Source organism: Delphinus delphis, chromosome 12 (assembly GCF_949987515.2).
Source record: "Delphinus delphis chromosome 12, mDelDel1.2, whole genome shotgun sequence".
NCBI lineage: Eukaryota > Metazoa > Chordata > Mammalia > Artiodactyla > Delphinidae > Delphinus > Delphinus delphis.
Window position 1 is genome coordinate 68,974,536 of NC_082694.2, and position 27,602 is coordinate 69,002,137.

At 46.7% G+C, this 27,602-nt stretch overlaps 2 protein-coding genes across 2 annotated transcripts; one reads left to right on the top strand and one right to left on the bottom strand.

Moving 5' to 3' along the window:
- Positions 1 to 123: 123 nt before the first annotated feature.
- On the bottom strand, positions 124 to 22,402 carry GCKR (glucokinase regulator). The gene is given in 21 exon segments (XM_060026912.1): positions 124 to 505; positions 1,323 to 1,461; positions 3,783 to 3,928; positions 11,631 to 11,714; positions 11,805 to 11,908; positions 12,106 to 12,202; positions 12,589 to 12,662; positions 13,011 to 13,108; positions 13,341 to 13,439; positions 14,079 to 14,197; positions 15,498 to 15,533; positions 15,535 to 15,604; positions 18,422 to 18,516; positions 19,001 to 19,002; positions 19,656 to 19,707; positions 19,928 to 19,997; positions 20,306 to 20,379; positions 20,762 to 20,830; positions 21,670 to 21,727; positions 21,880 to 22,046; positions 22,323 to 22,402. Coding segments are annotated over 21 exon segments (1,884 nt in total). The 5' UTR covers positions 22,383 to 22,402; the 3' UTR covers positions 124 to 334.
- A 2,056-nt stretch (positions 22,403 to 24,458) lies between these two features.
- On the top strand, positions 24,459 to 27,602 carry FNDC4 (fibronectin type III domain containing 4). Its single transcript, XM_060026911.2, has 7 exons — positions 24,459 to 24,833; positions 25,014 to 25,158; positions 25,245 to 25,360; positions 25,592 to 25,796; positions 26,278 to 26,367; positions 26,699 to 26,823; positions 26,988 to 27,602. Exons 2-7 carry the CDS (start codon positions 25,038 to 25,040, stop codon positions 27,021 to 27,023), a joined length of 693 nt encoding a protein of 230 aa, XP_059882894.1. The 5' UTR covers positions 24,459 to 24,833; positions 25,014 to 25,037; the 3' UTR covers positions 27,024 to 27,602.

Here is a 27,602-nt window from a genome sequence, read left to right on the forward strand (position 1 = left end):
AAGCAGGTGGAGACATAAAGAAACAAAACTGCTATTGGGACCGACCCATGCCACTCATCTTGTTCCACCTCTGATCTATTGACTCTGATCTCAGTAGAAAGCTAACTTTTTGAAACAAGACATTCAGTTTTATTTCTGAAATCAGAATATGCCAGGGAAAGTGGATACCACTGGGTGAACAGCAAGATCTCCCCAAAGGAGAGAGATGCTGTCTCCCCAGCCTGGGCGGCTGGTGCTCCTGGAGACTGGCCCTCTCCTCCCACTTCACGTGCTGCTGGCCCAACAAGTCCCCGTGGGGTGGGCTGGCCCCCTCCACGCACCCAGAAACACCAGTTCACGGCACAGCAGGATCTAGGGTCTCCAAGAGGTCGGTGTTGCGCTTCCGACCTGGCCGGGTGAGGGCGCTCCTGACAGCCTCACGGACAGAGGGACCTGCCGCCAGGTATGCCTGGGCCTCAGGGATGGAGCACCGGAACGGGAGGCTCAGCAAGGCTATGGGGATCACCTGTGGGGAGGAGGCAGCGAGAACTGAAGCCTGAGAAAGTGAGGTCGTCTGAGGAAGAACCCTGGAGGAGCTAGGGCATTCAGTGTGGGAGTCAGAAGATACCAGGTTGGATGCAACAATAGAACGGAGGCGCTTCCCTGGTGGCGCAGTGGTTAAGAACCTGCCTGCCAATGCAGAGGACACGGGTTCAAGCCCTGGTCCCGGAAGATCCCACATGCCACGGAGCAGCTAAGCCCGTGTGCCACAACTACTGAGTCTGCGCTCTAGAGCCCGCGAGCCACAGCTACTGAAGCCCGCACACCCTGGAGCCCGTGCTCCACAACAGGCGAAGCCACCGCGATGAGAAGCCCGCGCACCGCAACGAAGAGTAGCCCCCGCTCGTCGCAACTAGAGAAAGACTGCGTTCAGCAACGAAGACCCAACGCAGCCAAAAATAAATAAATAAAATAATAAATTAAAAAAAAGAATAGAAGGGAGTTTTCAAACACCAGAAATTGGAATGAGGTGGGTCAAGAGCAGAGAGTAGCCTTCATCCTGACCCAGAAAACTCCTATTCATCAAGACTGGTTCGTGACCCAGTTCTCCCTCTCTTTCCTGACTCCCCTCCTAGGCAAAACTGAAGACTCCTTTTCGGCACCCCTGTAGTACCTTTTTCACACTTCTCTGACTACTTGTCACAATCATGTCTCCTCCATGAACAGGGGGAGTTCCTTGCAGAGTGTCACTGAGCTTTGTAAACTCAGTGCCGAGACAAGTTCCTGACACATCATAAGTACTCAGTAAGTGTTTGCTAGATGACTAGCAGTTCGCGAGTTACCTGTTCCTTCTCTTGTGCAACCTGGACGTGGAAGGAGATGGGAGCTGCTCGAATATCATCCGACAGTGGTTGAGGGACGTGGATCGCCTGGAGGAGGCTCTCGATGCATCGAGACTTGGGCTGTCCCTAGAACCGCTGTGGAAGAAGTGGTAACATCCATGCTGGGCTAGAAAGCCATGGGAGCTGAGAATGGGATCAAGGGAGAATGGGAGTTTGGGATCTTGAAGACCAGCTGTAGAGAATTCGTCCCTGTAGGCAATCGCAAACTTACAATCCCCAGCTGTAAAGGAAAACTGGGGTAAAAGGGTTGGTGGTGGGCCTTGGTTGGCTGGGTTACACTGGAGAATTAATGGCAAATTGGTCGTATTTTTGGCCATGTCCCCGCAATCCCAAAGGTTGGTCATCTTAAACTGAACTCATTCCCTCTGGTTTCCTCCCTAACCACATCCATCCTTTATACTGCTGTAAGACAGTTCATCTGCAAACACTGCTTCTATTTTTTTCACCACCCTTTTCCTCTCCATCTAGCTCAGCACTGTCCAATAGAAATATAATGAGTCACATATGTCATTTAAAATTTTCTAGCACAGCATTAAAAAAGAAACAGGTGAAATAAATTTTAGTCATGTTTTATTTCATCCAATATATCCAAAATATCATTTCAACATGTCAACAGTATTAAAAATTATTAGTGAGATATTTTACAATATTTCTGTACCATGTCTTTGAAGTCCAGTTTGTATTTTACAATTACAGCACATTTCAATTCAGGTGCTGAATTTCAATGCAAAAGTGAAATAGAGTCCTACCAAAAGAATAGAGTTGCATTTAATGAAAACTTTACATGCTTCACTTTTTAAATAAAATTTGGAGTTCAGTTCAAGTGCTCAATGGCCACGTGTGACTGGTGGCTGGACAGCACAGATCTAGCTGTGTTGGCAAGTCCCAATTCCTGTCTGGCTTTTAATCTTCCACAGTTTCTCCCCTTCCTGCTCCCTCACCACTCTGTAAAGTGACTCCAAACCTGTGTCCCTCACATATCATGCCTAGCCCCCCTCTGGGCCTTGGCTAATACTCCTTCTAACAAAAGTGCCCTTCAGTCCTTCACCTCTCCAAGCCATAACCAGTAGGCCCAGCTCAAACATTACCTCTTCCATGAAGTCTTCTGCTTTGCTATAGTGCATAGGTCCTACCTTCTTTGATGTTCTATTGGACTTCAGTAAGGATCATGCAATTTGACGCTTAATTGTTCTGTGTTTCAAGTGTTGGTTTTGTCTCTCCTCCATTAGATGGGCCACTCTGGGATGGCAAGGACTGGATCATAGGTAGCTCTGGCTCCCCCTACCTGCCCCAACTCCAGAAACTAGAAAAGCATAAAGGATTTTTTTTCCCAGTTGGTTGGTTTTACTCATTCGAGAAGGTTGTTTTAGGGCCCTGATGGCTGCTCACTAAATGCCGATTCATGGGTTCCTTTCATGTAGAGTTGCCAGATTTAGCAAATAAAAATATTGGATACCCAGTTAAATGGAATTTCAGATGGATAATTTTTAAAAATTAGTATAAGTATGTCTCAAATATTGCATGGGATATACTTATACTAAAAAATATTCTTTATTTCTCTGAAATTCAAATGTAACCAGTGTCCTATATTTTTCTTCGCTATATCTAGCAACCCTACTTTCAGGACCATCTGTTGTGCTATCCGCTCAGCACCCATGCCTCCTCCTCCTGTATCAGCACCTTGATTCTCCTCTGGGGAATTACTGCTCCCCCATTCTCAGGCCACACTGTTTGATTGAGGCTCATTTCATGCCCCTTCCTCCATTGCCATCTTAAAGGGAGAGCATGGGTGACCCAGGCCTGGGCAGAGGGCTGCTTTCCCCTGGAGAACAGTGATTGGCTCAGGGATGGGCATGTGACCCAAGACAAACCAATGAGGACCCTCCCCCAGGTATTTGCAGGAATCGCAGGGACAGATAAACTCTCCTTCCGCCAGAGTTGCTAAATTGGTAGGATGTTAGGCTGGCACTGCTAGTGGCCAATTTGCCACCTAGTGGAGAAAACCTGCCTGAGAATGAGAGCAACACAGAGGAAAGCAGAGCTAAGGGCTGAAAGTTCTGGAGCATGTCATTTTGCGTTTCTGGATCTAGCTACTGTTCAGTTACATGAACCAATCATTTGCCTTGCTTAGTTAAACCAGTACAAATTGGATTTCTGTCACACATATGTGTAACTGAAAGAATCTTGCCTAATAGTTATAATTGCGCAAACACGCACCCATGTGTGCACATATACTCCTTAGAGGAGAGGCTGGGCCTGATAGAAGGACAAGGAGAGGCACAAGAGAAAAGTCAATCCTTACCCCTTCACATCTACATACCTCTGAAATACACCCTCCTATGGCAGCCTAAGCATTGAAGCCAGGCCCCACCCAGCCCCATCCCATCATGTCCTAGCTGCAGCACGGCCAGAGCCCGCCAGAAGAACCTGGAGTTGCAAATGTGGAAGTCCAGCATGTGGTTTTGGAGGATCTTCCCAAGAAGCACGTGGGCTCCTGTACTCACCGTATTCAGCACCCACTTGGTGCTTAGCTCATGCTGGAACTTCTAAATAGGGCAGACACACGGGGATATTGAAAATTAGGGGACATTAGAGCAGCAGGGTGAACAGGGCCTTATTATCTGACAGGAATCCAGGGATCAAAAATGCAGACATAGGGACTTCCCTGGCAGTCCAGTGGTTAAGGGTCCATGCTTCCAATGGAGGGGGCATGGGTCTGAGCCCACATGATGCTCAGCACGACCCGCCCCCCAAAAAAGTAGACATAATTTGCTCCATCAGCCAGGGCCATTCCCGGCAAACCTGGCAGCTTCACATATTTGTGGGGTTTTCTTTCTTTTTTCTTTTCTTTTCTTTTTTTTTTTTTTTTTTTCGGTCGTTCTGCACAGCTTGCAGGATCTTAGCTCCCCAACCGAGGATTGAACCTGGGCCCATGGCAGTGAAAGTGCTGAGTCCTAACCACTGGACCACCAGGGAATTCCCCACATATTTGTGTTTTTGGCCCTTGGTAGACAGATATCTTCCCTGAGTCCTTCCACAGTAGGATTTTGCTCTTACCAGCACCTTCCTCTTGTTACTGAGGTACCAGACAAGGGAGAAGTGGAAATCCTGGGATTCATTCCACTAAACTAAAGGCTCCTTGAGAGCAGAGATGGTGTCTTATTTTGCTCAAGAGCCCCAGTCTTTTTGATAATGGCTGACACGTGATTACCAATCAATACATGTTTGTTAATTAATTTGAAAAATTAATTCAATTTAATCCTTATAACAACCCTATGGAATAGGTTTTTTCTATCCCTGTTTCTACATATATGGAAACTAGAGGTCAGAAGTAAACTTGATAGTGAGATGTAGAATCAGGACCCAAATCCAGGTCTCCTGATTTAGTGATGAGGGCATTTCCTACTTTGCCACGATCTTTTCCCGGATGAATGAGATAATGGATGTGAAAGCACAATGAAAACTGAAATGTTATACAAACACGTGGTACTGTGGGAATAACTATCACCTGTTCTTGGCCCTCATATCTTGCACTTATAATATCTACTACCAAACTTTGAGGGCAACAGGAGTCCAGTAAAGGAATTGAGGGGGTTAAGTATTTGGTCCTAGCCAGGCTGAGGAAACAGGCTACTACTTCTACCTCCTTATTCTGCAACTCTATAAATAGCTGGTCACACAAACTCCTAGCAGGGGGTATACTGAAAATACTTAACAAGTGATCGACAAAGACACTGAGTATAAGAATAGAAATCTGACCAATCAGAATGAAGCTGGCCAGTATGCAGTACTGATGCTATAGGCTGCATGTCAGACTGCCCTGTGGGGGAGAGATCAATCAAATCTGGGTTATATCATTAACCATTTATATCACCAACCATTTATACCATTAACTACCAATAACGAAAAAATACTTTAAATTTTATATAATTTGAAGCTAGACACATTCATTTTAAAGTTCATGTGGAAAAAGGGCAGCAATTCTATAGAAGAGTGTTGAAGAGAGGACTAACTCTATCGGACATTAAATTTACCATAAAGCATCTATAATTAAACAGTATGGTACCAGCACATCAATAGACAGAAAGAAAGTCCAGAAATAAACCAGTGCACATGCGAACTGAGTATTTGATACAGGTAGCATCTCAAATCACTCAGGAAAAGATTAAGTATATATATTGGGACAATTGGATAGTCATTTAGAAAAATATAAAATTGGGTCCATACCTCACCCTATACACAAGAATAAACTCTTAATGATAGTTTGGAATTAACATTTACACATTACTATATATAAAATAAACAACAGGGACCTACTGTATAGCACAGGGACCTATATTCAATATCTTATAATAACCTATAATGGAAAAGAATCTGAAAAGGAATATATATATATAACTTAATCACTTTGCTGTACACCTGAAACTAACAGAACATTGTAAATTAACTATTTTAATTTAAAAAATGGTTTTAAAAAAAAGAGAGCAAGAGAAAGATCACTTTCACTAGAAGAAAACATGTACTAAAAGAAAACACAGATGGAGTGGGTGTGGCGTGAGGGGAGCTTTCTGTTCATCAAGATCCAAATTCAATAAAAGATTGATAAGTTCTACCCCAGAAAAATTAAAGGAAAGACTTTTGCATGGTTAAAACCCAAAGAAAATGGAATATATAGTTGACCCTTGAACAACACGGGTTTGAACTGCAAGGGTCCACTTATACGCAGACTTTTTTCAATAGTAAATAGTACAGTACTACAATGATCCTATCCCAGGAATGTGGATAGGGAGGAACCATGGATACAGAGGGTCAACCATAAGTTACACCATTTTCCACTGTGCAGAGGATCAGTGCCCCTAACCCCCCGCCTTGTTCAATTGTCAACTGTATAGCAGAAATAAAGGACTAATATCTCTAATTTATAAAGGACTCAAAATCAAGGGATCGTCAAGACCACAATACCATTAGAAAATGAGTATATTTCATGTATTTACATGAACACACAGTTCAAATGCCCTACGTAAGAGACTGCCCGAATAACCCTCGCAAATGTGTGAGCACACCCAAATGTGAAAAATAATGAGGAAGAGTTCCATAGGCCTGCGCTCTAGAGACTGCAAGCCACAACTACTGAAGCCCACATGCCTAGAGCCCATGCTCCGCAACAAGAGAAGCCACTGCAATGAGAAGCCTGTGCACCACAACGGAGAGTAGCCCCCGCTCTCTGCAACTAGAGAAAGCCTGCGCACAGTAATGAAGACCCAACGCAGCGAAAAATAAACTAATTAATTAATTAATTTTTTAAAAAAGAAAGAAGGAAATGCAAAGCATACACGAACACGCACACTTTTTTTGTAAAAAGAAACACAGGAGATAAGTCAGTCAGTAATGAAATTGGTTTCTTACAGGGATGAGTGGGAATGGGATGGAAGGAATAGAGAAGGAAATGGGACATCTTTTTATACAGTTCTGACTTTTAAATCATGTTATGTTTTACATATTCAAAAGATAAAATTAGACCAAAAACTGAAAAAAACTCTAAAATTTAAAACAAATAAAAATAAATGAGCCTAACTATATATCACATTAATAACATAACCACAGAGAGAAAGAAAAAAATTAATGAAAGTGACTTTTGAACACTTTATCTAGTGGGATGTGATCAAAGGACAAAAAGAACTGCAAAAATCTCAACCACTTCTTGGTAAGTTTGTTGATGACAGTCATATTAGGGTAGCAATTCCAAAACTGTTTGGTATTTACTGTAGGACTGAACAAATGGGTAAATACACTGATGATATTGGAGGAGAGTACGTGTGTGTGAATACACACACACACATATATATATATATTTCCTTGTTCTTTCTACTGAAAGGGCTTAGAGGCAAAACAAACCAGTAGCAGTGAGCATACCTAGCACCTAGATTTCTAAATACCAATCTCAACTAACAATCAGGGCTCCTTGGAAAATGATTGATTCCAGGGCTGGAACCAGGGAAAGTATAAGGTGAATGTGGCCCAACATTTTTGTGCTCCTGCATAGGAGATGACTGGGTTACACACACACACACACACACACACACACACACACACACAAATACACACAAACACAAATGTAAATAATGAAGAAGAGATTTTTAAACTGAAGTGGAGTGATTTTCAGTATATTTTGTTAAGCAAAAATGCAAGGCACAAGAGTATATTGCGTAAGAGAACAAGAAAAAATTTTTTTGGCAAAAAGAAATACAGCAGAGTGTTCAAATGCTAATGTGGATAGATATGTCACAAGAACACAAAGGCCAGCTTGAATGAGCTCTCATTTTGAGCATTAAAATGAATAATGGGGTTTCCCTGGTGGCGCAGTGGTTGAGAGTCCGCCTGCCGATGCAGAGGACACAGGTTCGTGTCCCGGTCCAGGAGGATCCCACATGCCGTGGAGCAGCTGGGCCCGTGAGCCATGGCCGCTGAGCCTGTGCGTCCAGAGCCTGTGCTCCACAACGGGAGAGGCCGCAGTGGTGAGAGGCCCGCGTACCCCCACACCAAAAAAAGAATAATGACAGGAATGGATTAAAACACACAACAACAACAACAAAAATTCATGAGTCCATATCAATACTAAACAAACAAATGTAGATGGGGGGGAGAGAAGAAAGATTTTCTTTACAGAAGAATGCCAACTAGTAAATGGAGACAGAAGGATACAAATAGAAAAATCACCATTTTAAAACCATCATAGTAATAATTGATTCAACCAAGAATCATTAGTGGATGCTAAAACCGTGGGTGAAAGATTGCTGAGGAATAAGATACAAAGAAATCTAACAGACACCACCTTGACCAAATGATCAAACGCAGCATCACCAATAAAGGGACAAACTGATATTAGGAGCCTCTACATGTGATACACTGATAAAGGCACAGCCTCATCTATGCAGGACTCCTGCCCCAAAATTTAACGTGAATATAATGAAGAAACAATCAGGCAAATCAAAAGTGAGGCACATTCTGCAAAACAATTGGTCTAGACTTCTAAAATATCAGTGTTTTGATGAAAGAGATCAAAAACGACTGAGGAACTCAGGCAGATTAAAGAAAACTAAAGAAACACAATAACGAAATGCCACGCATTATCCTTGCTCAGATCCTGGATCTGGAAGATAAAAACAACACAGGAATAATTGGGGAAATTTGAATATAGTCTGTATATGAGATAATAGTGTTGTATTAATTGTCATTTTCTCAAGTGTGATAATTATAATTATATAGACAAATGCCTGTTGTTCTTAGGGAACACAGTAACTTGTGTCAAGTATCATATCTCCAATCGCCTTTCAAATGATTCAGGGGTAAAGAGAGATGAAGCAGCTGTGGCAAAATGTTAATAAGTGGTGAATCTAGCAAAAAGCATATGGGTGTTCGCTGTATTATTAGTATAGTATAGTATACTGTAGTATACTATAGTATCATTGATACTATTCTTGCAAGTTTTCTGCAGATTTGAAATTTTTCAAAATAAAAGTGTGGGCTGAGTTACATCAAACTATTTCTACAACGAAATATTTATAAGCTCTAAAAGAAGCCTCCGTATTTCAATTTCAGTACATTTAAAAAGATAAAAACCGGAATCAAGAAAAAAAGAAACACACAAAGATTGATAGATTTGACTATGCCAAAATGTAAATTAAATGTCTCTACATCAAAAACGTAGAAATTAATAATAACATACTGGGGGAAAACATGGAACAGCAAAAGAAGGCTACTGTCCTTGCTATATACACTCTCTCTTATAAATTAGTAAGAAAAAAAATACCCTAATAAAGAATGAGGGGCTTCTCTGGTGGCGCAGTGGTTAAGAATCTACCTGCCAGTGCAGGGGGCATAGGTTCGAGCCCTGGTCCGGGAAGATCCCACATGCCGCGGAGCAACTAAGCCCATGCGCCATGACTACTGAGCTTGTGCTCTAGAATCCGTGAGCCACAACTACTGAAGCCCGCACACCCTAGAGCCCGTGCTCTGCGACAGGAGAAGACACCGCGATGAGAAGCCCGTGCACTGCAACGAAGAGTAGACCCCTCTCGCCGCAACTAGAGAAAGCCCGCGCGCAGCAACGAAGACCCAACGCAGCCAAAAATAAATTAATTAATTAAAAAAAAAAAGATTGGGTGAATATGCCCAAAAGATATGAAGAAGCAGTACAATAAAGAAAAAAATTCAATGGTGTATATATGTCTTTAAGGAGCCAATCTCCATAGTAATTAAATATAAATTACCACGGAAATGCCTTTCGTTTTGTTTCACTTTTTTTCCTTTGCTGATTAGCGAAGATTAAAAAGAACAATGTTACCCAGTATTTTAAGGTTGTGGGGAACAACCAATTTTACACTTTGTTTATAAACCTCTTTGGAGGTAACCACAAGCATCAAAAGCCTTAAAATTTTAAACACCCTTTGACCCATTGATTCCACTTTTGGAGGTTTACCCTAATGAGAGAGTCAAATGTGTGTATAAGGATATTCTGTGCAGCATTTTAAAAAAAGCCATAATATTGAAACTACAGTGTTTGACAACTGGGGCTAGAGTAAACAAATTACAGTCCACATACCGTGGAACACATGACATTAAAAATGATGATGTAGATATATTAGTACAGAAAGGTGTTCATAATTTTAAATAAAGAGAAGCAAGTTAAAAACAGCATGTCATGTATGATCCTATTTTTATGTAACTATTTTTACATATGCATAAAAAAGTAGAGAGACAGTCTCAAAATTTGTCTGAGTGGTTTTTGTTTTTGTTTTTGGAAGAAGGTAGATTATGGATGATTTTTTTCCTTTTTTTGATTTCTGTATTTTCTAAAGCTTTGACAATTAAAAAATGTATTGTTATTACAATTTTCTTTAAAAATACAGTTCTTTAAAATATCACAGATCATCATTCTCTGCTATATCCCCTATCCCTGGGATATTATCGGGCATGTGACAGGTACTCTAAAAATATTTGTTGAATGAATGAATAAATGGATCGGGCTCAATTCATGAATATGGTTGACATTTATCTTGTATGGTGAAATAAACCATGGATTTAGAGTCCCAAAACCTGAGTTCAAATCCTGACTCCTGTCTTATCTGTGTGGTCATGATTATAATCCCTTAATCTCTTAATTTCATCTTCCTCATCTGGGCAATGGGGACACTAAACATACATTCCTTAGGAGACTGTTAAGAGAACTGAGATAATATACCTGAAATATTGTGTAAAGTGCAAAGGTCTCTGTGTATTAGGTATTATGACTATACAATGGAACCTATAAGTATGATGGGGTATATAACATAAAGGAGGGGTCTAGAAGATGTGGGTTTCATTGGAAAAGACTTCTTAGAAGATGTGAAATCTCAAAGGTGACAATGAATGTGGAAAGCATGCCAAAAGAAGTAGGGATATGACCAATGAACACCATTTGGAAGGAAAGACAAAGATACACGTTGAAAGGAGTGTGGATCCCCTGTTCCGGGGGGAGAGGAGAGAATTCCATTGAGTTCTGAGGGCAGATAAGGAGCATGTCAGCTGTTGTCTGGTTAAGTTGGGAAGCTTCCTGGAGGAAGTAGTTTGAATAATGGATGAGGCCACATCTCTCCAGGGCAACCCTTCATGGGCCTGGTTCCGCCCCATGGAGGATGGAGGGCTGTCGTGTGAGAAAACTGAGGACCAGAGATGTGTAAAACTGCTTTCTTTCTTCGGCCACGAAGCAGAACTGAACTGGCATCCAGACGTCCTGCTGCCCACTCCAAACGCTAAACTGCAAAGTGCACCCAAAGTGATCATTACTTCTACGGTTATTAGCAATGCTTGTACTGGATCATAATTTCATTAGTAAACAGGGACTGTATCAGTGTACTATTATCTGCAGTGAACTCAGCATAGGACAACTTGCAAAAAAATATGTCTTAAAGGCTTTTGGACAGTGAGGATGACTATAGTATCGACAATTAACTTGTGACAAAGGACAAATGAGTATCTGTCAGGTGATTGGCGGCCTATCCTGTACTTTTGCATATTTCTCGAGAGAACTGAATGCAGTAGCCCATTGACTTGGAAACTCTGAGTGACCTCGTAACACTAGAACTTGCCCAGCTGGCTTTGTGGAAGTCAGACAAAGCTTTCTACCCTCCGGCCCTGGGTTTTCTAATTCCTGGAATCCCTCCTCCTCTGTGCCCCTCACTGCAGATATTACCTCCTCATTCCCCATACCTGGATGAAGTTCCCATCATATTCGAAGAAAAGCAGTGGCCATGTGATGCTGATGATGGAGGGAAAGAGCTTCTTCAGAGGGGTCTGGAGAGAGAGAGGAGCAGGAACCGCGATGGAAGTTACAGGAAGCCCTGGCTGTAACTGCTGCCCCGGGTCCCCTCCTCAAGGCTGGACCCTCTCCGGCAGGAATTGCCCTACAGTGCTGTGTGCCAAGGCCTGGATGTTGGAGGTCTTCTCTTTCACCTGCTCCACCAGCATCTGCACCTCCTTGAGGTTGTCTAGGAGAGGGGCAGGGCGTCAGAGTGGAAAGCCTGGCTCTTCAGCTGTTCTTTCTCCTCCCCTGGGGTCCAGTCAGGACACACACTCCTGTCCCTCCCTCTGAGCAGTTGCCCTAAGACCCAGAAAAGTGATAGTTCCTCTGAGTCACTCAGCTGCCTCCAACCCCTCACCCCACCACTCCCATCATCCCTCTCACCATCCAGGGTCAAAATGAAGACCACGGTGTCAGTTTCTGCAAGGGAAGGCAGGATGGAAGTCAAGAAGTCTTCGTGGGAGGAGGAGAAATGGGGACCCTGGGGCAGAGAAAGAGGAGAGAGTCCTTCCCATGGAAAACTCCAGCATATAGACTTGAAGACCAAAGAGGCCCTTAGAGGACATCTAATGCAGAGCTTTTATCTACAGATGTAAAAACCAAGATTCAAAGAGGTAAAGTGTTTTGCCCAAGATAATGCAGCATGCTGACGGAAGAGCACTGGACCAGAGCCAGGTTTGGGGGGTGAATCCAGAGCTTTCCACACTGTTCCTGTGCTGCCCCAAGGCCTCATGACCTTTAACCCATATTCCCTCTCTAGAAGGGAATCCCGTTGTACTCCCCTACCTGTTTCCACCTTCCTCTTTTCTCCCACCCTCTGCACACCAGTTATCTTCCCAACTTCCCCAAGCCCCATCATCTTCCCACCTGGTTGAGCTCAGCCTTCTGGTTAAACATGTCACTGTGATCACCAATGAGAAAGCCATGGACATCTTGGAAATCTGGGAAGGTTAAGGACAGGGAGAGAGGAGTGATGGGATTCAAAGGAGAGGAAGGTTCTAGGTTTGGGGAGGTGTCAGTGGGGCTGGGAGGAAAGTGGCAAGTGGGGTGCAGGGTAAGCAGTAACACACTTGGGAGGCCATAGCTAAGCATGGGGCTGGGAGCTGAAGGATCAAGGACTGAGTGAGGTTCAAAGGAAGGAGCATTTGACTGAAATGCCTATCTAGATAGGGCAGGATGGACATTGAATGAGGAGCCTCCATGGGTTGGGAGTAGGAAAGAATTTGGAGAGCAGACCAGTTGGTTTGGATCAGGAGGAATCGGGAAGTAAGTCAACACCGGGGTCCCACCAGCACCAAAGGTGTGGATGCACTCTACTCCATCCATGATGGCAATGATGCCCAGGGTCTGCCAGCCAACCAGGTATACTCAGCCTTTTTTCTCCAGGCTGAGAATGGGTCAGAGGTCAGGACATGAGAGATCACAGTGAAGAAAATCCAGAGATCAGAGAAAGACACACGCAGAAGAACACAGGAGTAAACGAACCAAAAGCCTACCCTGACCCTCCAACACGCAGACCCGCTACCCTCCCCATGTTATCATGTCTCGTAGAGTCTCCCCTGCTCTCATGACATTCCCCATCCAGGCCGCTTCCCCCCTCCAAATACACATCTACACACCTGGTGCTGACTTGCTTCATCAGGGTGGTGATCTTGGGGCTTTGACTCTAGGTCACCTGATGAGCCCACTCAAATGTCCGCAGGATTTCCAGAAGGCATCTGGGAGAAAGTCCACCAGCTCCCAGGGCAGGCCCAGTGCCCCCTCAGAAAGCCTGAGTCCCTCCCACCCTGGGGAAGGTGCAATTCCCTTGAAACTAAGTTCTGCTGGTCCCTCGTGGGGGAGCGATAAGCAGAGCCAGCCTGCATTCAACAGGGGCAAAGTGGGCTTCAGCGGGAAGAAGACTAAAGAGCAGAGAGAAGAATAGGGCATCCAGAGCACTGGGAGGAGGGTGGGATCAGAGAGTTGACGAGGGGGTAAGTGAGCGACGTGGAAGCTAGGTGAGAGACCCTGGTGAGGGAGGCAGGCCCACAGCAGGATGACCTCTACCCTGCATGGCCTGGACCATCCCCACATCAAAGACTCTAGGAAGCTAGGTTAGCTTTGGATGTCCCAGGTGTGCACAGGGATCAGTTCTGGACCTGAGGAACCCAGGGTCCATTGGAAACAAGCCAGACTTTGTGACTGTGTGATGGGAGCAGTGGCATCCCCCTGCCAGTTCCTTTCCCAGGGAAGGAACGGCAGGGCTGCAGTCTTGCTGCTACCAGCGCACCCTCCAGATCTGGATCTGCCATTCCCCTGCCTGCACCCTCCCACCCACTGCCTGACTCTGATCTCTCTCTGGTCCAGATCCTCCCTACCTCGGAGATGCTGCGATGCTCCGGTCCGCAGTCTTGTGAGCTGCCAGTAACAGGGTTTCCAGCAGGATCTTGGTGGCACTTCCACCCTTCATTTGGGAGGAGCCACTGAGGCCCTCAGGCTGCAGAGTGATGACACCCAGGAGAAACTGGGAGAGGAAGCAAGGTCCTGGAGTTTACTAGTTAGTGACCACTGTGCATGCAATCTGGTTAGTGGCTCTTGGACATGCGCTCTGCTTAGTGGCCACTGAGCAGGCATTTGTAGGACTGGTGGCCCCCAGTGTGCTGTGAGGAGGAGTGCTGGTTGAGGGCTTAACTGAGAGGAGAGGAGAGGAGGGAAGGGAAGGGAAGGGAAGGGAAGGGAAGGGAAGGGAAGGGAAGGGGAGGGAAGGGGAGGGAAGGGGAGGGGAGGGGAGGGGAGGGGAGGGGAGGGGAGGGGGAAAGGGCCACTTATGGTCATTTCTATGGTAGATTCAGGACTCTGGAGAGGAAGCCAGAATAATTGAGTGTCCTGTTAGCTGGGGATAAGGGTTTTTCAGAGAGGTTTTGTTTTTGTTTTTGTTTTTGTTTGCCAAGTACTTTCTCCCTCCTCCATCCCCCACTTTTTAAATAACAGTTTTTAATCCAAACACTACATTTCATGCTCCTTGGACAGACCAGTGAAGCAGCCATTGATTGTAACCATACAGATATATAATATGACACACCAAAAAGATAAAGAGATTACAGCAAGAAGAATGATAAAAGCAGTGTCTGAGAAAAGGAGATTAAAAGTAAATAATTGTAGAGAGGAGGAGAGATGAGCATCTGGGAGATGAAAGATGCAGAACTTGTGTGTAATGTGGAATTCCTGCCTTCCTATCTCGCAAAAGGAAGATCAAAGAGAATGTCACAGATGTGCCCATCCCTGGCAGAGTGGGGCAGGGCAGGGGTTTGGTTAAGGCCCTTGTAAGGTCAAAGGAAGGGCAGATGATGTTAGTGAGACGCAGCCACAATCCAGAGAAAAAAGCAACAGGAGCAGTGGAGGCTTAGAAGGGCCACACCAATTTTGGAGAGTCTTAGGCAGAAGAATGAAACTACATCCCATTTTTTCTTTAAAGCCCATATTTGAAACTGAAACATATAAAAGAGACATGAAGCAATACTTTCTACACACAGATGCAAAAGAGCTTCTTTATATAGAAACTGCCCTAGACCATTTAGGTGTTTAATGATGACTTATTTAAGAGACAGGGTCCGAATGGAAATAAAACATCTTAAGGTGAAAACCGAAACGAGAAAACAGGATTTGATTTACAACATTTTAGTAGATACACGACACCAGGAATTTAGACATGATGTAACAAAACCTAAAATCAGAGGCCCTAAGTGGCAAGCCGTCCGGAGGTGGGTGTGAGGGGTAGGGGTGGGGGCAGATCTCACCCCAGTTGCAGGATTGAGCACAAAAGCTTTCCGTTTTCTCCGGCAGTTTCTGCATCTGCTCTGCTATTTGTCGAAATGTCGAACTCCAGTCTTCAGTGGGGTCATTTCTGGGGCCCAAAGAGAGACAGAGGGGGGATCATGTGTGAGGATCTAAAGGAAGGGCCTCAGATGAGAGTTGGGACCAAATACCACATTGAGATTGGGGTCAGAGGTCAACAATTTCCTAGAGAGATGTGCTTTGATGCTCATAGGGGCACTGTGTCCCTGAACCCCAAGGATGAGGGTTAATAAAACATTCAGCAATTTGAGCCCAGAGCAAAGCCAACACTCAAGTAAAAAGTTCCAGCCTGAGACCAGAACTTTCTTGTGTCCTGGTCCTTGCACAGGTCCTATTGCCATGTCTCCTCTGCAGAGAGAGGCAACAGTGTTTATTGTGTGGTTGAAAACTGAGATCCCCAGACTTGGCAGGTCAGCAAAATCACCTGGGGAGGTTTGGTTTTTTTTAATAACTACCCATTTCTGGTTTCCACACCCACCCTGAGAGTCTGCTTCAGTAGTTCTGGAGTGGAGCCCCCAAATCTGTATTTTTAAAAAGCTTCCCAGATGACTCTGAAGACCAGCCAAGTTTGGGAGCCACTGATTTAAGGAACAACTGGAAGATCTCCACGCCTACATTGTTTGAAATCCTTCATTTCACTTAGTCACGGTCCCTGAAATTAGCATCCACTGCAGCAGATACATTTTTGGTGAGGAAAGCCCTCCATTAAAAGAGATCATTTATACCTTCGTATGAATTACACTACATGCCTGGAATCTGGGAGCTGAAAAAGCCTCTCGGAACTCAGCTGTCCGTCTCCCCAAGACCACACTAAATACACACAGAGCTGCTCTTGAGTAGTCAGCGAGCCTTCGCTGAAATACCTCCGGTGACAGGAAGCCCTCAGCTTCACTGGGTGGCCCCCTCCGATGGTTCATTTAGCAGAGTTTCCCCAGCTTGGCTGTGCATCAGAATCTCCAAGGATGCTTGCAAAAAGTAGGTATTTCCGGGCCTTACCTCAAACCTACAACATCAGACCTCTCATACAAGAACCTTCCTTATTAACACTCCCAAGGCAGTGCGTTCACAGAATCGCACCTGAGCAGTATTGGTTTAATATGCTGGCCTTCATAACACAACATTGTAAATCAACTATACTCCAATAAAAAATTTAAAAAATATATGCTGGCCTTCTTTGAGATCGAAGTGGCCATTTAGACAGAGAATAAGAGGGAGGTGACTTGGAGGCACAGGGATCTCAGGAAAGGGGAACAGGGTGGGAGATGTGAGTAGCCAGAGGGGACCAAAGGGGCTCCTGGCATGAAGGAGAAAGGGCCTAAAATAAGGGAGCTAGGCAAAGGAGACTAGGAGGCCAGTCAGCACCCAGTATTCCTTCTTTGAAAAGATGCTGGGGACCCACCTCAGATGAAAGCACAGATCTTTGTGGTATGCATTTTCTTGAGCCCATTCTATCCTCTGACCCACGTTTTCCTTGCCTCTTCATTCCATTTTAAATGTATGCTTTCTTATATTTTATGTAACCTTTATAAGCTGCCTTCAATCCTTTCTGAAATGAGAGAATATGCAAATTAACCAACCAACAAAAAACTTCCTAAGCTTAGGAACACCCTTTATTTACTTTATTTTTTTTTAACATCTTTATTGGAGTACAATTGCTTTACAATGGTGTGTTAGTTTCTGCTTTATAACAAAGTGAATCAGCTATACATATACATACATCCCCATATCTCCTCCCTCTTGCGTCTCCCTCCCACCCTCTCTATCCCACCCCTCTAGGTGGACACAAAGCACTGAGCTGATCTCCCTGTGCTATGCAGCTGCTTCCCACTAGCTATCTATTTTACATTTGGTAGTGTATATATGTCCATGCCACTCTCTCACTTCGTCCCAGCATACCCTTCCCCCTCCCTGTGTCCTCACGTCCATTCTCTATGTCTGCATCTTTATTCCTGTCCTGCCCCTACGTTCTTCAGAATCACTTTTTTTTTTAGATTCCATATATATGTGTTAGCATACGGTATTTGTTTTTCTCTTTCTGACTTACTTCACTCTGTATGACAGTCTCTAGGTCCATCCACCTCACTACAAATAACTCAATTTCATTTCTTTTTATGGCTGAGTAATATTGCATTGTATATATGTGCCACATCTTCTTTATCCATTCATCTGTCGATGGACACTTAGGTTGCTTCCATGTCCTGGCTATTGTAAATAGAGCTGCAGTGAACATTGTGGTGCATAACTCTTTTTGAATTATGGTTTTCTCAGGGTATATGCCCAGTAGTGGGATTGCTGGGTCGTATGGTAGTTCTATTTGTAGTTTTTTAAGGCACCTCCATACTGTTCTCCATAGTTGCTGTATCAATTTACATTCCCACCAACAGTGCAAGAGGGTTCCCTTTTCTCCACACCCTCTCCAGCATTTATTGTTTGTAGATTTTTTGATGATGGCCATTCTGACCTGTGTGAGGTGATATCTCATTGTAGTTTTGATTTGCATTTCTCTAATGATTAGTGATGTTGAACATTCTTTCATGTGTTTGTTGGCAATCTGTATACCTTCTTTGGAGAAATATCTATTTAGATCTTCTGCCCATTTCTGGATTGGGTTATTTGTCTTTTTGATATTGAGCTGCATAAGCTGCCTGTATATTTTGGAGATTAATCCTTTGTCAGTTGCTTCGTTTGCACCTTTATTTACTTTAATATTCTGAGATTTGGTGAACAAGAGCATATTTGCCCTGCCCTCTCCTTTGTGACTATCCTGTAGATTTTCACAGGTTCCCTTCCAGCCTCCCCCAGGGGCCTGGCCATGACCTTTCATTACAGAAGTTCTGTGTACGACTTTTCATTACAGAAGGCTCACCTGGCCATGCTCACTGGGTGGAAACCAATCAGGACTGGCAAAAAGACCGCTGGGTTATCCATGCAGTAGTCCATCTGGGCTGCCACAGAGGGAGCCTGGTGGTAGGGAGAGAGGGGAGGGTTCGATGAGGGGGGTTACTCTAGCTCTGCCCGAGGCCCACGTACATCAGAATGCCCCGCACATGCTTGTTTAAGTGCAGATTCTGGGCCCAGTTAAAATCTACTGGATCTGAATTTGAAGGGGAGACCCCATGGACCTACATTTTTTTTAAATTAATTAACTATTATTATTATCGACCACACCGTGCAGCTTATGGGATCTTAGTTCCCCGACCAGGGATTGAACCCAGGGCCCTGGCAGTGGAAGCGCTGAGTCCTAACCACTGGACCGCCAGGGAATTCCCTAGACCTACATTTCTAACAGGTTCTCCCATGGAAATCTTCTGCGTGGTAAAGTCTGAAAATACAGAACTAAACTGTCAGCTCCATGAGGTCAGTGTCCTGCTCTCCTTGTGTGCCTCGTTCCACATCTGCTGGGGTCCAGGTCCTGCTCAGTGAATTCAGAGAGTCCGAGCTGCACAGCTGAGCGGAAACTCAGGGTCATCTAGCCCAGTGCATGTCAAACAAACCACCTGGGAATCTTGCTAAAATGCAGATTCAGACTCAGTAGGTCTGGTGTGGGGGGGCCTGATATTCTGCATTTCTAACAGATCCCAGGTGATACTGATGTTGCTGGTGTAAGGACCACACGTTAAGTAGCAAGGGACTAGTCTGGGGTCAGTTTTTTCTGTAAAGAGCTAGAAAGCAAATATTTTAAGCTTGTGGGCCCTACGATCTCTGTCCAATGACTCAGTCTTACCGTTGAAGCGTCAAAGTAGCCATGGATAATATGTAAACACAAATGGCTGAGTTCCAGTAAAATGTCATTGACAAAAACAGGGAGCAGCTGGATTGGCCTGCCAGCATAGTTTGCTGAGCCCTGGACTACTCTATCTATTTTGGTTGTTGAGTGGATGGGTACACAGTTATTGTGGGATAAGATCCCTTCCCCCCTTGTCCCACATTCATGCAACTGGATCCTAATCAGTGAGAGTAAAATCAAAATTCCTTACACAAGCCCTTTCTGTTTTCTAGCTAAATCTAGCTAAATCTTGTTGATTTATCTTCCATGCTGTTCCACTCCTACTCCCTGCCTCCCTATAAAATTGACCCACCCAGCCCGTCTTCACACTCACAGAGTCCCGCTGAAATGCCGATGACAATCACCCTCTTCTTCCCAGCAGCCACCTAGGAGAGGAGGATGGGTGAGGTAGTGCCACCAAGAGGATTCTAGGGTATAAACATATTGTGTGGGGATGTCAGGGCCAGGATGAGGTGGGGGGTGGCTGGAAGGGAGTTGGGGGGCAGGGAGGAGGCAGGGGATGGGCTTTGGCTGGATGTTGGGGCTTTGATGTCCCCACGAGAAGGAACAGACAGAGGTCTATGGTTGAGTGTCAGTGGAAAACACAGACTTCTACAGTTCCTCGATCCCATCCAGGGCACTATCTTCCATCCCCTCCCTAGAGGCCATCACAGACCTAAGAGGACAGACTCAAGGTCAGTGGCACTGCTTGGGAAGCAGAAACCTATGGTTTATTAGGGCTGCTTTGAGAGAAGGAAATGAAGAGAAAACTGTCACTGAATGGGCACCTACTATTTGTTGGGCACCATGATAAACACTCTGTAGGGTTGAAAAACTTCAATGCCTATGAGGGCTAGTCAGGCAACATAAGTACGTGAAGTGGAGAGCAAACTGGACACCATCTCCACCTGAAAGCATTCAAATTCAGTTTCTAAAAGACACTAGTTAGGCCAAACAAAATATTCATAGGCCAGCCTGGCTTACCTGTCACCTCCTGCAACGAGGTAGGTGTAAAGAGGTTTCTGTCCTAGACCTTTCATCAGCTGGTTAAAGGAGACCTGCCAAGTCGGAGAGAACATGGAGTAGTAATGACAAGGAAGGAACAATTATCTTGGATTTTCAACACCTTGAGGGTAGAGGCTGTATAATGATTCTCTTAGGTCAGTGCTTAAGCCAGCACTGCTTGGAATCTGACTCTTAAATATGCTGCTTGGAGATGATGGATTAGGGGTGTGTGGGATGTACAGACATTGGCAATAGACTGGTGGGGCTCAGATGGGCTCAGAAGAAATGGGACTCCATGTTGAGATCTAGCTTTTGGAGAAGAAAGAGAGCCGGAGCTGGAGGCGGTCCACCTAGGAGCTTAGCTATGAAGAGCTTTATGGTCCTGAGGTTCACTCCAAGAAGGCGGAGAGCAAAACCGGCGATCAAGGTACTCACCGACATGAGGAATGCCATCCTGCCAGAGGTATCCCTCCACTCAGCCCCACCAGCGCCCCCCTCAGGCTCCTGAGAAAAGAAAAATGCCTAGGTCTCCAGGTTGGGAGAAGCATATTCTCTTTTTGGTTGGTAACAGAACCCCCCTCTTATCCCCAAAGCGAACAGAACATAGAGAATATGGTGTAGCAGAAAGAACCTTGGATTTGAGAAAGAAACTTCAGTCTGATCCCCAACTCTGGTTTAGCTACTTATTCAAACCCTTACTGGACTTCCTTGGTGGGGCAGTGCTTAGGAATCCACTTCCCAGTGCAGGGGAAAACGGGTTCGATCCCTGGTCCAGGAAGATCCCACATGCCTCGGGGCAACTAAGCCCGCAAGCCACAACTCCTGAGCCCGCATGCATAGAGCCCACGCTCCACAACAAGAGAAGCCACCGCAATGAGAAGGCCGCACACCACAACGAAGAGTAATTCCTACTCGCCACAACTAGAGAAAGCTTGCGCTCAGCAACAAAGACCCAACGCAGCCAAAAAAAACCCAAAAACCCTTACTTATTGCAGAAAGGACGGAAAGCAGCTTTGTCACAGATAGGAAGCAGCATTATCTGGCAATTACTAGCTGCGTGTACTTGGGCAAAAGCTACTGTGATTATCTTAAGTCTTTGTTTTCCCATCCGAAAAGTAATGGAGACAATAACACCAACTTTACAGGTTTTTGTGAAGGTAATGGGTGTGAAAGTACGTGGTCAGTTATATAGTATTATGCAGTAATAGTTATTATAATTACTGTTGATTAATAAGATGACAATAAGGATATAGAAGTTTATAAAAGGGAAAAATAGAGACCAAGAAGAGAGAAAAGTAGAGGGAAACACGAATTTAAGCAGGGAGCAGGTGGAGAGTTGGTACCTTCGGCACTTCCTGGACTTTTCCAGCCGCTTATACCATGGTGGTCAGAGTTGACTCACTGGAGGCAACAGGCAGGTATCAACAGCCAAGAAAAGGACAGTGGGTTGGGGGGGGCGGGGGAGGGGCTCCCAGACCATGGTCTGAGACGGCAGAGGTTGAGGTGGGGTGGGGCTGCAGTGGGCATCGTTACTTGCAGTGTCCAGGGGATGCGGCTGAGTCACCTGGCATGTGGGCCTGATTTGTCCCTCCTCCTGGAAGATCTCAGCATCACGTTTCCCCAGCAATCGAACAATCTGCTCGGCATCTGCTTTGTCCAGATCCCGGGTCAGTGGGTTTGACTTCTCTGTGATGGGCAGGGCTGCCTCATACCCAGACAACTAGAGGGAAGGGGGGACAAGGTCAATGGCAGGGAGCCTCATTCACGTCTGCCGAACTGGAGGTGGGTGTGGCAGCAGGCACAGTGTTGGGACACACACACACACACAAAAATGATTTAGCCTGCACTTGGTACTCTGGGCCTATCAAAGAAAGAAAATCAGGAAGGAAGATGGGAAGGCGGACGGGGAAAGCAGAAACCCAGGGTGCAGGGAAGTCCAGATGAGACAGGATACTAGGAATCAGCACAGAAGGCCAACAGGGAGAAAGGGTCTCACCTCCCACTTGCCAGGCTCCGCGGTCTCAATCACACGTTGAAACTGTTTTGTGCCTGGCATGGTCCGACACTGTGGACACACTGTTGTGCCTCCCTCTTCAGCCACATAGCCCCTTCTGTCACACTGACACTGCTTCCAGTTGGCGGGGCCTTATCTGAGCCACAGTGGTGATGAACCCAAGTACCCTGGCCTCTCTGCACACCTCTGCCTGCACCCTTTCCTGGTCACTAGGTCCTCAGCCCTCTAGTCACCCCACGGGGGCTCCCCAGGTCCCTCTTTACAGGCACCCAGACTCCCCAGCCTCTGGTTGTCCCTGAAGAGGAAGACGCGGGGTCTTCGTTACTCTTGCCCTTCAGACAATGCCCTCTTCTCTGGAGGGCCTGGAGCCCGGAAGGACAATACCCAGGCCCAGGGCAAAAAGGATCCCTGGGCACGAGTGCTCTGGAACCAGGATGCATCAGGAGGCCAGAGATCAGGGTTCTCAGGGTCAGCAGAGGTCAGAGGACCTGGGCCATGGCTTGATCACATGCTCAGCACACACAGTCCTCCCTGTCCCACTTGCCCCATTTCACTCTCCTCTCAGAAGGAAGGCAACAGAAGCTTCAGAGCCCCAGGGGTGCACGCACTGAACTGGATATTACAGGGGAAAGTGCCACAGAAATAGAAATACTGCAATGAGAATTAGAAACCAAAGTATCTGCCCTAAATACAAGTTTGGCTAACATTTATTTACACTGAACAATGCATTTGCACATACAGTATCTCATTAGATACATTAAGAAGATATTAAAAGGAATGAAATAATGCCATTTGCACCTAGAATTTATCATACTAAGTGAAGTAAGTCAGACAGAGAAAGACGGATATCATATGATATCACTTATAAGTGGAATCTAAAAAAATGATACAAATGAACTTACAAAACAGAAATAGGCTCACAGACATAGAAAACAAACTTATGGTTATCAAAGGGGAAAGGTGGGGGGGAGGGATAAATTAGGAGTTTGGGATTAACAGATACACACTACTATATATAAAATAAACAATAAGGACCTACTGTAGAGCACAGGGAACTGTATTCAATACCTTGTAATAACCTATAATGGAAGAAAATCTGGAAAAGAATATATGTATATATGTATCACTTTATTGTACACCTGAAACTAACACTTTGTAAATCAATTATGGTTCCATTTTTTAAAAAAGATGATGATATTGACACCCTCATTTTTCAGATGATGAAACTGAAGCTCAGAGAAGTTAAGTTAGTTGCTGAAGATCACACAGCTGACAGAATTGGGACCCACACCCAGGTTCTCACTCCAGATCTCATGCTCAACCAAAGCATGAAATAACTTAAGGATTTACATGTTTATTGAATAAATGAAGTAACTAACAAATTGGTGCAATTAATCATAATCTCTCATTCACACAGTGTTATAAGCTTTATAAAGATCGTTCCCCAATATTGTCTCATTTGATCCTCACAACAGCCCTGTGAGGTTTTGGATGCTCTGATTTACAGGTGGGAAACCTGAGACTTAGATTAACCTCTTTGTCTAAGGCCACACAGTAAGTCCCAGAGCTAAGACAAGAAACAGGTCGTCTCTCTTTAAATTTCCCCTATAAACCCAGCACCCTTAATAATCGCCGTATCTCCAGCTATTAACATGCCAGACATATAGAGAACGCTCAATAAATATTTGCCTAATAAATGAAAGAATGACTGAGAGAATGAAGGGAATCAAGATCAGATTATGAATGGGGAAGATACTTAAAAGCTGACGCAGTCTACAAGTAGGAGATTGTCAAAATAATTATTATCTCCATCATTGTCCCCTCCGGCACCGGAGGTGGAATTCCACTTCCCAACTCGGCTAATTCCATCTGGGGAGGGAGAGGCCTCCCAGGTGCCTGAGACCCTCGCACCTGCGCCTCTCCCGACATCCCCCCGCCCCCCACGCCCCTGCCGGGGCTTATCACACAGAGCCGGGATCGGGAGCTTTGGGGGCCCGAGAGGCCGCCAATGAGAGGGTCGTGGGAGGAGTCCCGAAAGAACCGGGTTGGGGGGGCGTTGATGACGGCGGCGAGAACCCCAGCTGGGCGGGGCGGGCCCGCACGTCCCGGCCGGGCTGCGGCGGAGCGACGGGGGCCAGCTCTGCAGAAGGCGGCGGCTGGCTCGCCGGGACGGTCACATCTGCTGCAGGGGCCGGCGGAGGCAGCCGCACCGCCTCCCGCCCCGGGGACCCAGGCCAGCCTCCGGGCCGCGCCGGCACCGCCCCCTGCTCTCGGACAGACTGCGCGGCCGGTCGGAGCTCAGGGGGCTTCGCAGCCCCGCGGCCCGCGCCCGCTACGCCTCCGCCCTCTGCCCGCAGCTCGGTCCAGCGCCGCCCGCCTCGCCGGGCCCGCGCCGGGATGGGGTAGGGACAGCGCCACGGAGTCGGGCGATGGGCCGCCCTCTGGGCACCGAGCAGCCCCCCGAGGCCTGAGCGACCGCGAGGACCGGCGGAGGTGGGTGTGGGCAGAGCAGAGCCGCGCACCAGGGGCGCCGGGATGTGGCGGGGGCCAGGAAGGCATGGGGAAAAGGGGGGCTCTGGGGCTGCTGTGGGCCGTGGGGAGACCGGGAGAGCTGCTGCCCACCCGCTCGTTCTGGCAAGTCCTTGACCCTCCCACAACTCCTGCCACCTCCAGGACCCCCGCCTGGATGTCAAACGGATGCCCCAGTGCCTCCCAGAGGACTCGGTGGGGACCATGGCTTCGCTAATGCCCCTCTCTCCATATCTAAGCCCCACTGTCCTCCTGCTGGTCAGTTGTGACCTGGGCTTTGTACGAGCAGGTGCGTAAAGGGGGAGAGGGTGGGAGGTAACCAGAGTTAGTCTGTGGGTGGAACCTGTTAACCGGTTAACGCACTGGCACCCGCAGACCGGCCTCCCTCTCCTGTGAATGTGACAGTCACTCACCTCAGAGCCAACTCGGCCACTGTGTCTTGGGACGTCCCAGAAGGCAACATCGTCATTGGCTACTCCATTTCCCAGCAAGTATGAATCACCCTTCTGCTACCCCAACCCATGTCCTTGGATCTCTGAACATTCCTTCTGTCACCTCCCTCCCCACCCCAGCTCCTCTCCCAGCTGTGGGAGAATCTGGGAGCTGGGATTCCCTGGCTCACGCTGCCCTTTTCACCCTTACTCCCTTGGAGTGCTTGGATGTTCAGGAGGTGGCCTGGGACCAGGGTGAGGCTGTCCTCCTCTCTCATCAACTCCCTGCAGCGACAGAATGGACCGGGGCAACGTGTGATCCGGGAGGTGAACACCACCACTCGGGCCTGTGCCCTCTGGGGCCTGGCTGAAGACAGTGACTACACAGTGCAGGTCAGGAGCATCGGCCTTCGGGGAGAAAGCCCCCCAGGGCCGCGGGTGCACTTCCGAACTCTCAAGGGTTCTGACCGGCTACCCTCAAACAGCTCGAGCCCAGGTGAGGGTCTCAGGTATTCCTCGCTCCCTAAAGCTTTGATTCTCTGGCTCTTTACCTGGTCTTTGGTCTCCTGTTTACTTCCCCAAAGCAAGCAGCCGTCTAGCTTAGATGAATAGAAGGATGATTTAATTCATTGTACTGCCAGAAAAGGAAGGAAAGCAGGTTGGCAGGGGACCGGGTATAGACAGGCTGGTAATGAATTCCTTGGGGGAAGGGCTTTTAAGCTTCCTTTTACCCAGCCTCAGTTCACAGCAGCTGCAGCCTGAATGAGTGAGTATCTGACCTGCAGCCCCCCACCCCCCGGCTTTTTGGTCTCTAACCACCTGTCCACCAACAGCTTCCCAGAGAGGGGCTACCAGTGACAACGCTGTGATGGGTCTTCCTTGGCTCTAATCCCCAGCATCTCCAACCTTAACTGTCTGCACAGACATAGCTCTCTAGCTGCTCCCTGTAACCTGGGGTCCGTCTCCTTCCTTCTCAGGTGACATCACAGTGGAGGGTCTGGATGGAGAGCGACCTCTGCAGACGGGGGAAGTGGTCATCATTGTGGTGGTGTTGCTCATGTGGGCTGGTGAGTAAGCAGCTGGACAGCGGACCATGGATTGAGTGGGGCTCAGTGAAGGTGGGAGTTGGTGAAGGTTGTTGGGAGAAAGGGGGTGAGAGCAGTGGCGTGGGGAGATGTTTAGTTGAGAGGGATGGGCAGGAAAAGTTTGAAGAGAGGGAGAGGAGGCTTTTGGGAGCCCAGAGAGGGTGATGAAGAAGGTGGTGCCTGTGCATGGGGACCAGGAATTCAAAGATTTTCTTCTCGGATTTTCTAGAAACTGTGTGGGTATCTCACTGCCTTTCGAGGCTGTGAGTGGGGAGGTCAAGATCAAGGTTCAGATTGTATTGTTGTGTTTCAGCTGTAATTGGGCTATTCTGCCGTCAGTATGACATCATCAAGGACAATGACTCCAACAATAACCCCAAGGAGAAGGGGAAGGGACCGGAACAGAGTCCTCAGGGAAGGCCAGTGGGGGCGAGACAGGTGATGTGCGGCCAGAGAGGGAGGGAAGGGTGATTTTGCCTCTAGAAGCAGTAAGGGAAAGGGAGAAGGGCCACAGAGGGGCAAGAGAAGAGGGAGAATGGAAATTTGGGATGGAGGAGGCTATCGCCTTCCTGAAATGAGACTCAAGCCATCTTCTTTCACAGAAAAACTCACCCTCCATCAACACCATTGACGTATGAGTGAAGAAACAGAACCAGAAGACAGATGCACTAACATCTTGGGGATGGGGATGGGGTCAGGGAGAGCCCAAGATGGTGATTTGCCCAAGACTGAAGGATCCCACAGTCTCCCAGAGGGTAATGACACTCCCACAATCTCAGGCCTGGCATCCATTCTCTTTCCACTGTGAGCAGGGCCAGAAGGTAGGTCTGTTAGGGTCTGAGCCCCTGGACCTGGGGAGTGGATATCAGATGGGATATGTCCTTCCATCCCCCAGGTCCAGGAGAGAGTCACTTGTTCAACCCTATCCCATTAGGTCCCAAATGGGGCCCCCATTTCACCTGCATCAGAATCCTTGGCATCCCCAGCTGCCCCCACATCTTGCCTCTGGGTCTCAGAGAGGAGTGTTTCTGTGGGTACGCCACCTCTCCCAGCAAATAAAAGGAATTGTCTGGGCCTGGAGACAGATGCTGCACTGCACTACTCCAATGTCTTCCATGGAGCCTCAGGTGCGCCCCCTCTCACCTGGCAGCCCCTTCAGCTGCTGGTGATCTCACTCGTTGGACATTTTTCCAATAAAGTTTCTTGGACAAACTGGA

What these genes read in the sequence shown, in the direction of transcription:
- FNDC4 (XM_060026911.2), top strand. Translation starts at nt 25,038, where the DNA reads ATGCCCCAGTGCCTCCCAGAGGACTCGGTGGGGACCATGGCTTCGCTA. An exon ending in GCTACTCCATTTCCCAGCAA is followed by an intron (nt 25,361 to 25,591) that starts GTATGAATCACC and finishes AACTCCCTGCAG; the next exon opens with CGACAGAATGGACCGGGGCA. An exon ending in GGCCAGTGGGGGCGAGACAG is followed by an intron (nt 26,824 to 26,987) that starts GTGATGTGCGGC and finishes CTTCTTTCACAG; the next exon opens with AAAAACTCACCCTCCATCAA.